The sequence below is a fragment of the Mangifera indica genome, chromosome 19 (assembly GCF_011075055.1).
Source record: "Mangifera indica cultivar Alphonso chromosome 19, CATAS_Mindica_2.1, whole genome shotgun sequence".
Lineage (NCBI taxonomy): Eukaryota > Viridiplantae > Streptophyta > Magnoliopsida > Sapindales > Anacardiaceae > Mangifera > Mangifera indica.
The window spans coordinates 7330332-7347613 of NC_058155.1; the positions used below are offsets into that span (position 1 = coordinate 7330332).

General features: G+C 32.3%; 1 protein-coding gene across 13 annotated transcripts; it reads left to right on the forward strand.

The window, feature by feature from the left end:
• The first annotated feature begins 11367 nt into the window (after nt 1–11367).
• On the forward strand, nt 11368–13753 carry LOC123203745. Of its 13 annotated transcripts, none has more exons than XM_044620207.1 (7): nt 11369–11624; nt 11925–12377; nt 12832–12853; nt 12943–13023; nt 13054–13102; nt 13194–13267; nt 13501–13753. In XM_044620207.1, exons 2-7 carry the CDS (start codon nt 12294–12296, stop codon nt 13629–13631), a joined length of 441 nt encoding a protein of 146 aa, XP_044476142.1. In that variant the 5' UTR covers nt 11369–11624; nt 11925–12293; the 3' UTR covers nt 13632–13753. The 13 variants fall into 13 exon arrangements, 10 of the variants coding, with proteins under 10 accessions (XP_044476140.1, XP_044476141.1, XP_044476145.1 ...); XM_044620208.1 differs by having other exon boundaries at nt 12946–13023; XM_044620205.1 differs by having other exon boundaries at nt 11368–11624; nt 12943–13102.
• Nucleotides 13754–17282: the final 3529 nt, after the last annotated feature.

Genomic DNA, 17282 nt, shown 5'->3' on the forward strand with positions numbered 1-17282 from the left:
ATTTGAAATAAACAATATAATTAACCCTAATTATCAAACAACCTAAATCAAGCACTATAGATTTAATTTGAGAGCAACATTAAAAATTAGAGAGATCAATGAAGCTAAACAACACAAGCACAAGCGATTATATTTAATTTAGTCAAGCATTCTTCTTGAGATTTAATAATCACTAACGCAGCAAATCATTAACCCTTAGTTGCTTCATAAATTAAAAAGATCAAACAATTACAGATTTGATATTTAATCTAGCAGTAGAGTATAATGAATAATTAACTAGTAGACCTTCTAACAATCAAACAAAATAACCATTAAAAATCAAACACATAATAACAATCAATACTCAAAACATAAATTAAACAATAAAACTAATTAGATTTCACAGTTTATTAATTTCGAGATTTCAATTTCCTTTGACCAAGCCAAATAAATCAACTACACAAGGCCAAGGAAGAGCACACAAATATCACTTTTTTTTTATATCCAAATTTTTAGCCCTCTCCTAACTCTCCTAAAGGTAATTAGAGTCTTCTCATAATAGGATATTCCTACTACTTATGGGAAATATTAAAAATAAAATAAAAGTCCTAATGTAAATAGGAAAGAACAATGTAACAGCTGTGAAAGTCATCCACAACCTAGAGACTTCTAAAAATATCATGCATCAGATCTGCCCATAAAATCACAAACCAAGAAACATTCTAGTACAAATGTAGGAACTTTAAGCCTGATTTCGACCGGATTCGATCAGTTCTAGACAAAGCTTAAACATGAAAGTTGTAGAGCTCTTTCTTAACTATCCATAGCATTTAAATCGTCTCATTTGGAGCTCAGATGAGAAAATTATGCCTAAAAAATGGAGACATGTCAAGACTGTCCAGAAATCATAAAATTAATTTCGTTTTGCTCCAAATGCTACCTAAATCAAAATATAAACTTAATAAGTATAATTGGGCATAAAATAAACATAAAAGACTAAATATTAGGAGTAAAAATATAACATTATACAGTCTTATCAAGGTTCATCAAAACATAGCAAAACTATCCTTTACGACTTCCAAGAGGTTGATGTTCTCCCTTCCTTCTCTTCTGAGTACTTTTTTTGCCCTCTTTCTTTCCTGCTCTCCTTTTTTTCTTCTCCTCCTCTTATTCCTACCAATTTCATGCCACGTATCAACTTTTTTCTTGATACATTCTGCTTTAAGTTGACTGCCATATATGTCAATTGTTTCTTGCCAAGCTAGCCCTTTCTTCTCCTATGTGTAACTATACATTAGTTCTAACATTTCCCCTCTTATCGAGAGACACCTTATTCTCAAGGTGGAAGTGCAGAAATAGGTTGTGGAAAGAGGTGAATGTTTCCCATGAATTCTCACACTCTGGCAATCCTCTCTATTAGATCAAAAGCTCCAACTCTCCCTTAGAAGAGTATCAGTGCTGTAGTATATTAAGGGGCTGAACTTCTAATTCCCCATCTTCAACCATGCATTCTGACAATTGTTGAATGGTACTTGTCGACCCAACATGTTTCTTGAGCTACAAAACATGGAAAACGAAGTGGATCTTAGTAGTGGAATGAAGGGATAATCTGTAGGCTACTGGCCCTATTCTCTTTATAACTTTATAGGGCGCATAGCAACGAGGACTTAAATTTTTTATGGATCCTGAAGCTAACAAACAAAACCTATAAGGCTGCATTTTTAAATGCACCAGATCTCCAACCTGAAATTGTAATTCTCTTCTCTTTTTATCAGCATATTTCCTCGTTCTCTCTTGGGCTTTCGTCAAATTCTCTTTGAACTCATCCAAAATATTATTCCTTTCTTTTATCATTTGATTAACCACTTCCACCCTTGAGGTTTCTTCTACCCATCTTGAAAAACATCATACATGAAGAAGAATTGTAGGTGATATTAAACCAATATTCTACCCAAGAAATCCATTTAGGTCGTTGTCTTGGTTGCCTGAAACAGAAACTCCTCAAGTAAGTTTCTAGGTTGTGATTCACTACTTTCGTTTGCCTATTCGCTTAGAACTGATATAATGAGCTGAATTTAAGGGAGGTTCTCATAACTCTGAATAATTCTACTAAAAAATGACTCAAAAATAGGCAATCTTTATCAGTTATTATGGTTTAAAGGAATCCATGTAGTCACACTACCTCCCAAATAAATTTTTGTGCCATTTCAATTGTTGTGAAAGGGTGCTTCCATGTCAAAAAATAGGCATATTTGGTCATACGATCGACCACCACCAAAACCATGTCCACATTGAGAGTATTTGGAAGACCCTCTATGAAATCCATCGAAATATCCTCCCATATATGGTTAGGAATTGGCAAGGGTTGGAGTAGGCCAGCTAGAGAAGCAGACTCATATTTCATATGGTGGCAAATGTCACATTTTGACACAAATTTAAGAATATCAGCCTTCATTCCCTCCCAAAAAAACATCACGACAATTCTTTTGTATGTTCAAAAGAAACCGGAGTGCCCTCTATAAAATGATAAATGGAATTCTTTAAGAAATTTAGGGATGAATGAGGAACCTTTAGGGAGAACTAACCTTCCACGGTAAAGAAGTCTCTTATTCTTCAGGTTGTAACTTTTGTGGGTCTCCACACTTTGTAATAAATCATGAATAATTTTCTATAGCTTTTTATCATTGGCCACTTCCTGCTCCACTCCCTCTGATCCCATAACTTGCAATGCCGAGACCACTTGCAGCTCACTCTTAAATTTTGGATTTCATGATAAGGTGTCTGCAACCTTGTTTTTGCATCCTGACTTATATTGAATTTCAAAATCAAAACTCACCATCTTCATAACCCATTTCTGTTGCTCACTTCTTAGGACTCTTTGATTAGTAAGAAATCTTAAGTTACGCTGGTCCGTTCAAACCTTAAAATGGTGCCCCAATAGGTAATATTGCCAATTCTGGAAAGCCATGACTATCGTCATCAGTTTCCTTTCGTATATTGATTTCTCATGGGTCTGAATAGATAAAGCTTTGTTGATAAATGCCAGCAGTCTACCCTCTTGCATTAATACCACTCCCAATCCCAATCTGAAGGCATCCATCTCTATTAAGAATTTTTTAGAGTAATCAGGAAGAGTAAGTATAGGTACCGTGCTCATGGCCTCTTTCAATTTTTCAAGTGCCACAGTAAATTCTTCTATCCACAAGAAAACATCAATTTTCAAAAGTCTTGTAAGGGGCTCGACTGTCTTCCCATATCCATATATGAATCTCTGACAATATTCGATCAATCCTAAAAATCCCCTCAAATCATATAGGTTTCTAGAAGAAGGCCAATCACGCAATCCTTGCACCTTTTGAGGATTAGTTGTTACTCACTTCGCTAAAACATATGTGCCCCAAATAATTAATTTTTGACCAAAAGTACATTTTTTCCAGTTTATCGTGAACTGATGGTCTTGGAGTAGCTCCAAAACTGCTTGCAAATGCCTCTCATGATCTTCAAATCTATGCCTGTAAACAAGAATATCATAAAAAAAACATATATCAATGCAAATAAGGTTGAAATAATTCATTTAGCACCCTTTGAAATGTTACTAGTGCATTTGAGAGCCTGAAGGGCATTACAAGAGATTTGTAATGTTTGTCGTGGGTTCAGAAAGTTGTCTTCTCGGTGTCTTCTTTCTTAACTCAAATTTGGTGGTAGCCTGACTTCAAATCAAGCTTGGTGAATATGGTGATGCTCGAGAGCTCCTCTAGGAGTTCGTCAATGATGGGAATGAGAAATTTATCTAAAACTATGACTTTATTAAGTATGCAGTAGTCAACACAAAATCGCCACCCTCCATCTTTTTTTCTTACAAGGACCACTGAGCTTGAATAAGGACTAATGCAAGGTTCTATCATTCCGGTGACCAACATTTCTTATACTATCAACTCGATCTCATTTTATGAAAATAGGGGTACCTATACAACCTAACATGTGGAGGTTGAGCATCTGATATAAGTTTGATGGCGTGGTCTCGTCCCCTCTTCAAGGGTAGCCTTATTGGTTCCCTGAATAGGTTCTCGTATTCCTAGAGCAAGGAATTAAGTCTTGGATTAACTATTGGCCCTCTCGCATCCATGTTCAGTGAAACACCCTTGTATTCTATCAAAATCCATCACCTTTTTTCCACCATAAAACATAGACTCCTTCCTACACATCGCCACTAAGCTTGGCGCGTTTCCCCTACCTAATTGAACTTCATGGTTTGTAACTTCTAATTTACCCTTACCTCTCCCAATTTACACAACCAATCTACCCCTAAGATCATATTCAATTATTGAAAGTCCTTGAAATTCCAATTCAATTTGCTCATACCTCCCTACTCTTTTAGCCCTTCTATCATCTCTTAAGGTTACAGTGAACCTCGCTGGTGTCGTTGGTAGGCCTAGCTTAGTCACTAATTTATGGGAAATAAAGCTATACGTAGCCCCACTGTCCAATAGAATTAGCACCCTTCTATTTCCAGTTTTCCCAAAAAATTTCATGGTTTTCAGATTATGAAAACCATGCATGAATTGGACTACAGAATGAGCTCCAACTCCTTTTCTTCGAGAACCATTTTTTCACAGTCACCCCTCAACTCAGTATTTTCATCTTCCTCTCCCTCCAATGCAATCATAACCCTAAATTATAGATTTTTGCACCAATGTCGAGGGTGGTACTTCATGTAACATCTAAAACAAAGCCCCTTCTCCAACTTCATTCTAAACTCATTGTCGAAAAGGCACCAGAAAGAGCGTTTGCATGACGTTTGCTTCACAAAAGCTACAAAGCTTGGTGCTCCTCTGTTCAGGCAAAAGGTTTCACTATTTGTCAACAAATTTTTTTAGGGGCAAAGGAAAAAGCTGGGTTATGTTGTGGCTGGGTCGAGAGGGTATAATTACTGGGTTAGGGCGATAAGTTGGGTCGGGTATAAGAGTGGGCGAGTGATGGTTGTGGGCTTCTCAGGCTTGGATGAGCAGATTGGGCTGCGGGTGTTAGGCTTATGGAATGGGTGACGCAGGTTTTGGGTCGAAGCCTAATCTTTGCATCAATAACCCAGTTTTTGTCTTTAACCTGCAAAGCTCTCACCATTATCTCCTCTATGCAATGAGGTGTGAACATCTTGACCTTTGTACATACTTCATTGCTAGCCCGTTCATGAAGAGAACAGTCAGAGTCTCCTCAAACACAGCCTATATTTTTGAACTGTATCTGTTTGTCAAAGAGACAGTAATTCATCATATGAGGTTCTGTCCTAGTCCGACGAAAATCATGTTAGGACCTTACTCTGAAACTCAGCCCAACTTATAAACTCCTGTCGTTTTTTTCTCCATTTGAACCAGCTCAATGCCTCACCCTCCATGTAAACACCAACAACCATCAGCTTCTCACTTTTCGACAACTTGTTAACCTCAAAATACCTTTATGCTTTAAACATCCAATTAATGGCATCCTCACCATCAAACAATAGAAGATCAAATTGTCGATAAGGTTTGTCCCTACATCCCTCTCTCTTGTTTTGTTTCCCTTCCTCTTTCACTTGAGGTTACTTCTTCCTCTCTCAACCTTCTCTCGATACCAAGAGTGGTTACCGTCATTTCTCTTTATGGGGAGAGAGTAAGATAGCGATGGTTTTTGACTCATTGGGGTTTTACCCTTGTCGTCAGTCTCTCGTCCCACAGTTGAACTTCGAAGGTCCCTCAAATGGCCTTTAATCGTTTCCATACTAGTCTCTAATCCCTTCATCCTCTGATTTATCTCTCCCATTTTGATCCCTAATTCCTTTACTCTTTCCTTAGTAGTCATTATTTCTCTTTCCATCGCCTCCATCCTAGTTATTTCCCTTCCTGCTCTGATACCAATTGATAAGTGTCTTACCCTGCACTTTTTAGTTCTACAGATTACAGATTCCAGAAGCCAACTCGTCCCTTCCTCGGTAACAACATTTCAGTATCAAACTCTCCCAACATTCAGTAGTTCAGGATTCTTTTAGAGCCACCACCAATATTGTTATCATGCTGTAAATAATAGAGACAATGTAACAGTACATGTATCACAGTTGCTACTAAAAGAACTTTGTATTCATTTATCAAGATCAATGTATACAAAAGATTTGATTACAATTTGATCTCCATCACAATACAAAATAATTCCAGATTTCATGTAGAATGAGTATAAGTTCATCAAAACATAGCAAAACCATCTTTCACAGCTTCCGAGAGGCCGATGCTCTCCTTTCCTTTTTTTCTGAGTACTTTTTGTGCCCTCTTTTTTTCCTACTCTCCTCCTCTCATTCCTACCAACTCCATGCCACATGTCAACTTTTCTCTTGATACATTTTGCTCTAAGTTGACTGCCACATGTGCCAATTGTTTCTTGCCAAGCTGGTCCTTTCTTCTCCTACATGTAACATATACACATGGCAAGAGGGAGACGGTGGATGACAAGAACGGTAGAGCTTATGTGGCATGGCGAGACATAACATGATTTGGCAAAGTGATATGGTGTGATGATGTGGTGATATGTGCATGCAGAATTCCTAAATTGTGCAAGCCAATTTTAGAAGTATTTTAATTCCAGTTTCCTATTGTTTTTGAGTAATTTATTTAAAGTCATTTTCCTATTATTATATGGTTAATTATTAAGTCTTAAAAGAGTCATATTTTGATTTAAAAAATAAAGTGCTTTTAAGATTATTTATTTAGAAAAAACTTAATTTTAGTTAGGAGTCAATTAATATTATTTTTTATAATTATAGTTTCCTAGGAATTAAAATTAATTAATATTTTTAATTCTAGTTAAATTATTATTCTATTTTAACAATATTTTTATTCTAATAGAATTAAGATTTTCATTTTAATTAGGAGAGTCACTAGCATATATAAAGGGTTTAAGTCTTTGTAGTCAATCAATTACATTGAATTATTATTTATCCCTTTGCATTTGTTGAATGATATTAACCTTAAACGTCTTTGTGAACGATATCACAACCTGATCAACACTTGTCCAACTTCAATAAACCTATTGATTATTGTATGTTTTGTGACTCATCTATATATTAGGATGGTGAGATGTGTGTAGGGATGTTTGTAGTATAGGGATAAAAGTGTTGTTGCATGGAGCTATTAGTTTGACTAATTGAGACCAATGGAAAATGGTTCTTGCCCAATGTGACTAGACTTATTCATTTCATGAAATGTTTGATTTTGTGGATTGCCATTGTAACTGATATCAAACCTATGGTAGCAATGAAAAACTATATGCCCTGATTTCCTATATAATTGACAAATGATTGTGTTTGGTTAAAAAAAAAAAAGTTGCCTCTTCTCCACCAACATCTAATTTTAAACCATTAGATGAAATTTTCCTAAAATCTTGCAAACAATTATCTCTAGGATACTAAGTATCACCACAAATTCTCAACTATTCTACGTATCAACTGTTTACTTCATTAGCCATATTAACAACCACTATCTAGATCACATAACTTACGTAAACTACGACTCAATCTTTGCTTATATTTATTGAGCAAAATCTTAGTCTTCGTCAAATTAATTTGCTCAATAGAAGAATCATTTTAGACATAATATGAACAACTACCGGATCATCTTCATGTCCTAAACCATCTATAATGAAACTTAATGAGCTCCTCTTCAGTTTTTATTAGACCGCTAGCTATCAGCGCATCGAAAATTTCTTTCATTCTTTTAACATACTTATTTATTCCTTGTGATAATTTCTTTAAGGTATGTAAAATATAACTTAATTGAGATATTCTAATCTTAGACTCAGAGGCAAAGTAAGTTTGTAGTGTAATCCAAACATCACTAGCAGTGGTACATTTAGCAACATTATTGAACATTTCCTCTGAAATTGAAGCTAATAACCATGACAACAACATTTTATTATATTTTTTTCCAAATCAGAAACTAAAGATCTGTTTCTTAAGAACATCATTAGTTCCATCAACTTTAACATATATAAAAAGGGAAGGGCATAGATTTAACCTTATTAAGTGCTCCTCCAGCCTGTGAGCTCCCACGAAATACAGTATTTGTACTTTCTAGTAGCGATAGTTATTGTCAATCAGCTTTGGATTTATTGTATGAAGAGTCGTGATTTGAAAGAAGACTCTAGTTGTCGACGAGCTCATCATAGCAGGTGTCGAGAATGTCATTTTCTATTGTGCTTCTTCAAAATTTTGCGTAGAAGAAAAAACTCCTATTAGATGCTAGTTAGTAGAGCTCTAATAGCATGTAATGACAATAGTAATCGCGAAAATGAGTAGATTTATTGAAGAATTGAATCGAAAATCAAAGGAAAACCCTAGCAAAGCTATCGAGAGAGAGAGAGAGAAATCTATCTTGTATAACTTCTGTGTTTTTTTGAATAAAATGGAGAAAAGTTACCCAATGAATTTACATTGTATTTCAATTAATATATTATTCTAAAAGCTGATGTGGGAATCCTGGTGAGAGGCAGTGTGCACCATTGATTCTGTTGTAAAGAAATACAAAATCTTAAATCACAATCGTCGAATTTGTTCACAAATAACTCAACGGAGACGCACCGTTTTTCGTCCATTAATCACACTGTTAGCACCGAGGTTCAGCCCACCGAAAAATCTTTTTCTCCATTCTCAACACTGTTCATGAGTTTGTTAACGAAACTGCTAGTTGGCTCCGGAAACATAAAGATGATTTTGTGTGCTCTCAACGCTACATCTACAGATATCAATTCACAAGAGACGAGTTGAAATTGGGACACCTTGAATTCTTTCGTTTTGAGACTGGCTTGTGGGAATAAAATGTTAGAAGCTGGATAAAATATCTCCATCTTTAATGCAACAAGTTTAAATATTGCGTTAAATTGCCAAAATATGTTACAATTTTATCATCTAATTAATATTCCAAGTTTTAAGTTCCATACATAGTTCCAGAAATAATAGCTTTTTGGATGTTTTGTTCTTGGATTATGTTCAAAATTTTTATCTGCTATTCTAGTTTGGAAATTTACATTGATTGATATATAGCAGTGTATTGAATTGATTGATGATATATTATTGTAACGATATGATGTTCGATAAAACTGAGTCCTCGTGTTAATTAAACCCTTGCTTTAAGCTACATTTGCTCATACTCAAAAGACAAATTGATATTCAATAATTTTGGTTGGCTGTTTCTGATCAGAAAACTAAGAAGAATGCTTTTTAATTAAGGTTCAGTATATAAGTTATAACAAGCAAATCATCAACTTCTAAAGTTGTTGTCATTGGGTTTTATAACGTGACTTGGGCACCTTGAATTTACCGACACAATGGACTAAATTTAGGGCTACTTTTCTTAAAAACATACATTCCACTTAATTAGAAATTTATAATAAAACTAAACTAAGGGATTCCATTTATAAAAGTTAGGACGGATTGAAAAATAAATTCTTTAAACTTAAATAATAAAAAATTATTGTTTTATAAAAATTGAACCAAGAAAATAGTCACTCGATTTATCATAGGATGTCGTTTGTGTAATATTACAAAATAATGATATAATACACTTAATTAGTAATTTATAATGAAACTAAATGATTTTATTAATAAAAGCCACGATGAGTTGAAAAATAAGATTTTTGAATTTAAATAATAAAAAATTATTGTTGTTGAGTTGGGAAATAGTCATTTGACCTATTATGGGAAATTGTTGGTGTAATTATACAAAATAATGCATGTATACTAAGCAGTTATTATACTAAATTTAATAACTATCAAGAATAACTAATTTAAAGATTCAGGAGAGAAAAAAAATTCACAAATAGTATAAACAACTGTTCTAATTAGGTTTTTCCCTCCAAGAGAAGATGTAATTTTGTTTAACTCCTCTCTAGTTTCATCGGATTTTGTCCCTTTGTATTCTACACAAGACAGCCCTAGTGCGAAGAACAATGGAACAAAACCTGAAGAGCAATATATATTTTATTTTTATTGATCATTTCTACATAAATGACAGAAATATAGCATAAAATGCATCCAAATATGCCCGAGTTCCTAACTCACTAGGCAGTTTTCAAAGAGGAACCTTAAACTAAGACATAAAAACATTGTGAAAGACAATTTTAGCTCATAGATGATGAACTAAACTTTATTTATCACACTCTTTAGGCACAAAAATGCACATTCGAAGCAGAATAAAAGGCGAAATTAATTAACTAAAGGTTTGAGTGATTTGGAATATAAAAATCATTTGGTAAAGTTTTCAAGGGTGTCATCATCAACTCTGTAGTGTAATTGCATTAGCCGATGCAGATCTAACCATGTGAAGTCGGGGTACAGCCTCGTTCCTTGGGTGGCCGGAAGATCCGATGGGGGCCTAACCACCTTGTCATCTCTTAGGTTAACAAAGAACGCCAATGTTACTCTCTCTTGTGTTGACCATTGCCCAATGCACTACACTCTTGTAAACAATTAATAAGAGAGTATATATCAATGCCTTATGATTTACATCCCTACATTTGACATGTACAATTAATATGCAATTATACAAGAAATTTACATTTATGAGTAATAATATAATTTATTATTCTTTAGATTATCTCTTTCAACGACACTCATCTCATTAAAACCCTACAAAACCAAGTTTTCCCTAGTGAATGCTCCAAGATTTGGAGATATTCCTTTTATTAAGTCTTAGAACTTTACGTACTACTAAAAGGGTGAGTCCTTGATTGAATGTTTTAAAATCAATATAAGACTAACCAAATGAATTAGTCTGATTAGGAATAAATGATCAATCAAGTTTGGTTTAATATTTAAACACTTTTTAGTCATTTGATCAAATTGATACAAAATTAAATTAGATAAATTATACTAAGATGTAGATAAAAAATCTATTAATTAAAAATCTATTACTTTAATTAAAATTAAATAAATTTATTAATTTTAGCAATAGTTTTTAATTTTTTTATTAAAAAATTTATAAATCCTTCGTTATTAGTTTTATAAGTGTATAAAAAATTAGAGATAAACACAAACCGAACACCCAAACACCCTTTTACTTTATTTTCCAACATTTATATATATTTTTCAGCCAATATAAACATTTCTTGATTTATTTTAAATATTAATTAAACTATTTAATAAAAATTTTGGAATCAAAGATGGATTTTATTTGAATTATTTCAAGTAAGGATATGAATAATTTAGTTTAGATCATAAAATTGAATTGAATCATTTAAAAAATATGATTTCATTTAGTTTAAATTATAAAATGGTTTGATTTTGATTAAAAAATTTTTAAAAAAAAAACTTTTGAGTGGTTTCCAAACTGAACCAAATTTATAAGGGAATCAGCCTTTTTAAGCCAAACCTTAGGTGAGAAAATAGTTTACTCAATACTCTCAAAAGTTTACAAAATATTTATTGAAAGTATACAAAAAGATTAAAAACCTGCTCACTTGGGCAAACACGGCCTCATAGGAGTGATTTTAACGCAAAGCCTTCGCAGACCGCTAAGAATTCCATTGAAGCCACCTTCTTCTATGTTAATGTTTCGTTTCATCGAGGTCTCAATTTCGATCTGCCCCGCGTTTCTCTCTTCAAATTCGTTGAGAATCGCTTGATTCAGGTAAATTTCAATGATTCTTTTGGCTTTCAAGGTTTTTCTTATGATGTCGATTGATTTCTGAAATATTGATTTTTTCGTTTGATTTGTTGTTTATTAATATTCTAAACTCGAACTTGATGGATTTGAATTTGAGGGCATCGGATTAGCGGAATCGGACGTGTTTTGTGAATATTAAGATTTTAGGCTTTTTATAAATTTCAATTATTTAGCTAAAAATTTCTCCGATTGTTGAGTTTTAGACGTTTAATTTAACTTTTTATGATTTTTTAATAAATGACGGGTTTCTGTTGATAAATACAGGAGTATGTAACATATATAAAGTCTTTGTATTGAACACGCTTTAAAAGCGTTTAATCTTTATAGTGAAAAATGGGGATCAATGTTCAGCCATATTCATGTATCGCTGCTAATTTTGCCAATTATGCTGGTCTCCTTTTACCAGTAGAAAAATTATTGGTCTAGATTCACCATCGGGAGGCCATTAGTCATGGTTTTTATACTCCGGGAGGGAAAAAGGTTTCGGCTGCTTCTATATTTTGTGAGAGTTTTCCATATAAAGTGAATCCACAAACTTGTTTGGTTTATTATGATAAACTGGAGGAGAAGGCCATGGTTATAAGCCCAAGATTTTGATTTGTGGTGGGAGTTCATATCCTAGAGCTTGGGACTATGGGAGGTATAGGCAGATTGCAGAAGTCTGGCACTGTTCTTATTTGTGGTATGTCTCATATAAGTGGGCTTTTGGCAGCTAAGGTGTGGTTTAATTTCTATTGTTAAATTCTTTTATTTCTTGTGTGAGTAACTTTGGTGTTGTATGGTTTATTAGATGCACCTACAAAAAATATATTACATACGGCATATACTTTCAATCTATGGTCACTGTAGAAATAAAGATTTGTAGAATATTTCCATTATTTGTTGTCATTATTGTTCATACTGCGTTATGGTCACTTGGGGTGGTGAAATCCTAGAGTTTTGCTGTCAGGTAGTTGTACACGCATAGAATTAATGATACTGATTTTTTTATGTATAAGAGTTATATATAAGAAGATCGGAAAAAATTTCTTTCATAGATTGATTGCTACTGACATCAATGGAACATATATACCTCTGACATGCTTCTTATGAGTCGCATCACTTTCTAAAGAGGGCTCATCGTTTGATGCACTTCTTATTTTAAACTTTTTTTAAACATTTTGCAAGGTAGAATATGATACTGCTTGGCAGAGGTAAGAATACACATCCTCCTGTCTACAGTTACATTTTTTGGAGGCTGAAAATTGTTAAAGTTTGCTGATATGATCTTATAATCTCCTAGAAGTGAAATTTTCACGGATAATGGGATTTCATATCACAAAATGTTTGAAGTTCAGGACGTTAGATACACTACAAGTCATGCTTAAATCTGGAATGAATTTTTCCATCAGTTTTTCTCAAATGCCATGTTCCTCAAAATTTCTTTCAAGTAGTTATTGTAGGTAACAGGTGAAGAATTTCTATCATAATTTCCAATTTTGACATTTTTTGTTGAATTGCTTATGTCGATACTCTTTTATTGATACTCTTTAGGAAAAGGAGGTTGGATGAGGTTTGTCTTGAAAGGTTTCAACAATATTGTTGTGCACAGTCTTGGATTTTACAAGGTAAACTCAATTCTTGAATTGCATCTAATGTAATTTAGTATTTCACTTAGCTTGGCAGTTGATGTCATCATATGAGAACAGAGTGTACAAAGACATATTTAAAACTTGGTTTTGCTCTTAACTATTTTCCTTGGATATAATTCGGGCATAGTTTAAATCTAATTCAAGTATCACTGATGAGGTTTGCTATGGTGCTGACCCTGGTAACATTAACAAGCTGATGTTTTTGATAGTGACAACAAACAATTTTTCAGTCATCGGACTACCCACTGGAGGATTTACTGACTGCCTACTTCGGTACGGTGCATTGTTTGTTTATGGAGTTGATGTAGGTTATGGACAGGTAAAAATACTTTATTTTTAATTCAGAAGGATTCTACCCAAATTGATGTAAGTTATGTCAATAGATTGACATTATGACTCAGTGAATTCAGAAGGATTTTGTCAAATACTATTGAGCTAAGGACTTATGACATTTTACGAAAATATTTGGTTGTTTGGTAGGATTTTTTTCATGATTATTAATTTGGTAGGATTGATATTATGGTTGATTTGATCTATTTTGGTTTTCTTTACTTTGTCTGATAATTAGTTTGTGAAAAAAAATATATGTTTGAAGCATGTCGGAAGATATTCATCATTGATATTATGTTTAGTAATGAGTAAATATTGTTATAACGATGAAGATATTCATCGTTTATATTATGTTTAGTGATCAATAAATATTGTTATAGCGATGAGGATATTCATCGTTGATATTATGATTAGTAATCGATAATATTGTTACAATGATAAGGATATTCATCATTAATATTATGTATAGTGATACGTAAATATTGTTTAATAACTGGAATATTTATCGTTGATGTTACTATTTTTTAGGATGAGATTTATACCTTTCATTATTTATACTAACAATAAAATTTTTATTTTCATTGTTAATACTTTTAACAGTTAAAATTATAGTGAGGAGATTTTTTTTGTTGTTAAAAGTCTTTAATAACAGAAAATAAACTTTAACAACTAATTTTCCTATTGCTAAAGTCTTTTTTTTTTTTTGTAGTGTTTAGTATAATACGGCTTTTGTCAAAATTACTCTTTCTCTACGTCTATATATATAGAGGGAGAGTGATTTTCTTTTTATATAATTTTGATATACATAGCATGAATTTATTTAGGGAACAAATATTGATAATAGTAAACGCCCAAAGACTTGGTAGTCTATGCCTTTCTTTCCACTCCGCGTGACGTAAAGAGTGGGAAAGATGTCATGGGACCTCTGCTTGGAGACCGGGTTGGTTGGTGTGCTTCAACAGAAGATGCACCATTCATATTTTTGTGGTTGGCAAAGCATTGTTCAATTTTCTAGGCAACTTCTCGTAAGAAAACATATCATTATTTGTAACTTTTGTCTCTTATTGTAACTAATTTTGTCCTAATATTTTATAGCATTATCAAGTAATAAAGCTAAAGAGAATCTTCACTTCTGAAACTAAAGAAAAGTATGGCCAAGGAGTACTTCTGAAATTATTAAGGCCGCCTTCACTTTTGAAATGTATGGTCATTGAGCACTTTTGATTTTGTGGTCGGCTACGCTTACAATTCAATTTTCTTGAGCTTGCGGGGTTGCCAACAGGCAAAACGACTTCTCATTTGCAAGCTGTATTGGTAGGCCTCTCTTCCCCTTTCAATTTTAAGCACATTTTTGGTAGTTCAGCCCCCTTCCTTGAGCTGCTCTTCATTTCCATCCTTCACGACATGATTCTGCAGAATTTCAAATAAGGAACCTGTCCATGGAGTAAGAAAATACATAACCACCCTTCTCTGCACAATGGAGTAATAAAATGCATAACCAAGCTTCTCTGCTCCTCTGTCTTATCAAACAAAAGTTCCTTGTTTCCTGTCATTACACTAGCTCCAAAAGCTAGCTAGGATAACTCCAAAACTGTATGCATTACTTTTCTTAGTCATTTTGTTTGTTGTATAAATAAAAACTAAATAATCCTGAATGTTGTTAATGGTACTCATGATTCCAAGTTAAGAATTAAAATATTTTCTTTTCAAATATAAAATGTTGAATTTAATATTAGCTTGAAATCCTAAAATTAGTCCGATCTTATGTTTAAGTTGGAATAAAAGGCAAAAGAACTACGAAAATAATTAATATTTAAAGCTTCACAGTTAATAATTAAACTAAGAATAGGTGTTCCAAATTAAAGAAACCGGCATAATTAAATTCAAGACAAGCATTCCATCAACTCTACAAACATATGCATCAAACATTTCATTCATAGAATGAGCATTCCATAAACTATGCGGTATATGGAACGGATATTCCAGGAATCCTACAGGCTCTACAGCATATGAAACGGACATTCCATTCATAGAATGAGTATAAATTTATTGATGGGACAATTACGGAGAATCTTAAAGATCAAAGACTTGACTGTACTCCTTTCTTTCCACTCCGCGTGAAGTAAATAGTTGGAAAGATGTTGCGGGACCTCTACTTGGAGACCGGGTTGATCTGTGCCCTTCCATTTAATGAAAGATGGACCATTTCTTATTTTGCCGTCGGCGAGGCACTGTTTAAATTGCTAGGCAACTTCTCATTTGGATAACAATTCATTTTCTGTAACGCTTATTTCAAAAAATTTATACTACTGATGACAGTATCTAGTAATAATGAGGCTAAAGATTGATAAATTGTAAAACCATGACGGGCGTTTGCTTAGAAGACATTAAACTATGAAAGGCTAAAGATGTACCATTTATATTATTTTATTTAATCTATAAATAATAAAAAATTTTAATAATATTTTATTATTAACAATAATATAATAAAAAATATAAAAGATAATCTGATTATCATTTTTATTTTAGGTATTAAAAGACTATTAAAGTAATTTTTATTTTATTATAATTATATTCTTATTTATTAATTTTTTAACATAAAAATAATCTTATTTTTAATTAATATAACAAATAATATAAAATAATATTTTAAAATAATTATAATTAAAGGTGTTTAAATAAAATAATATACTAATATTTTTTTATTACCATTAACTAAATACAATAATTATTTATACATACGTAGTTTTATTAAATTTTATTAAATATTATAATAATTTATATAAAGTAATCTTTAAAATAATCTATTTTTAAGATAATTTTTTAATTTTGATAATAAAATATTTATCAAACCAAATAAAGATTCTCCTGTTTGATTGGGCAAATGAAATTTTGTATGGTCAATGAATACTTGTGATTACCATTCATTTTTCTTGAGCGTGCATGCGGGGTTGCTCATTATCCGGGATGACTTAATAGCGTGGAAAATAAATCATTCTCTTCGTTGTATTGGTAGGCTTCTCTTCCCCTTTCAATTTTAAGCATTTTATGGTTGCTCTGCCCCCTTCATAGAGCTGCTCTTCATTCGCATCCTTCATAACACGATTCTGTAGAATTTCAAATAGGCAACCCCGTCAACGGAGTAAGAAAATACATAACCCTGTAACATGTTTTATCAAATTTTTAATTATGGAAAGTCAACTTTGGGCATAAAAAATAAGACATTAGTATATAATTATATAATTTTATATTAAAAATAAAATAATATTTAATCACATAATAATATATTATTTATACATATTAATTATATATATAATTTCACTGTAAAATATTACAACATTAAATCAAACATTGTTTAATATAATTTAGTATTTTATGTTATATAATAAATCCTCAATAATTTTAAAAAAATAACATAAATAATGACTTACATAATTTCAAGGTTACATAAATCCCCTCTAATAAATATAATATCTATAAGATAATTTTATATAATAATGTTATATGTATTTATTTTTTTGTATATATTTTATATATATAGATAATATGTCATCATATAATTGAGTGTTATTTTATCTTTAATTTAAAATTATCTAATCACATAATACATATTATTTGTATATTAAAAATAGGTACATATAGTTTTATTTTATATATATAA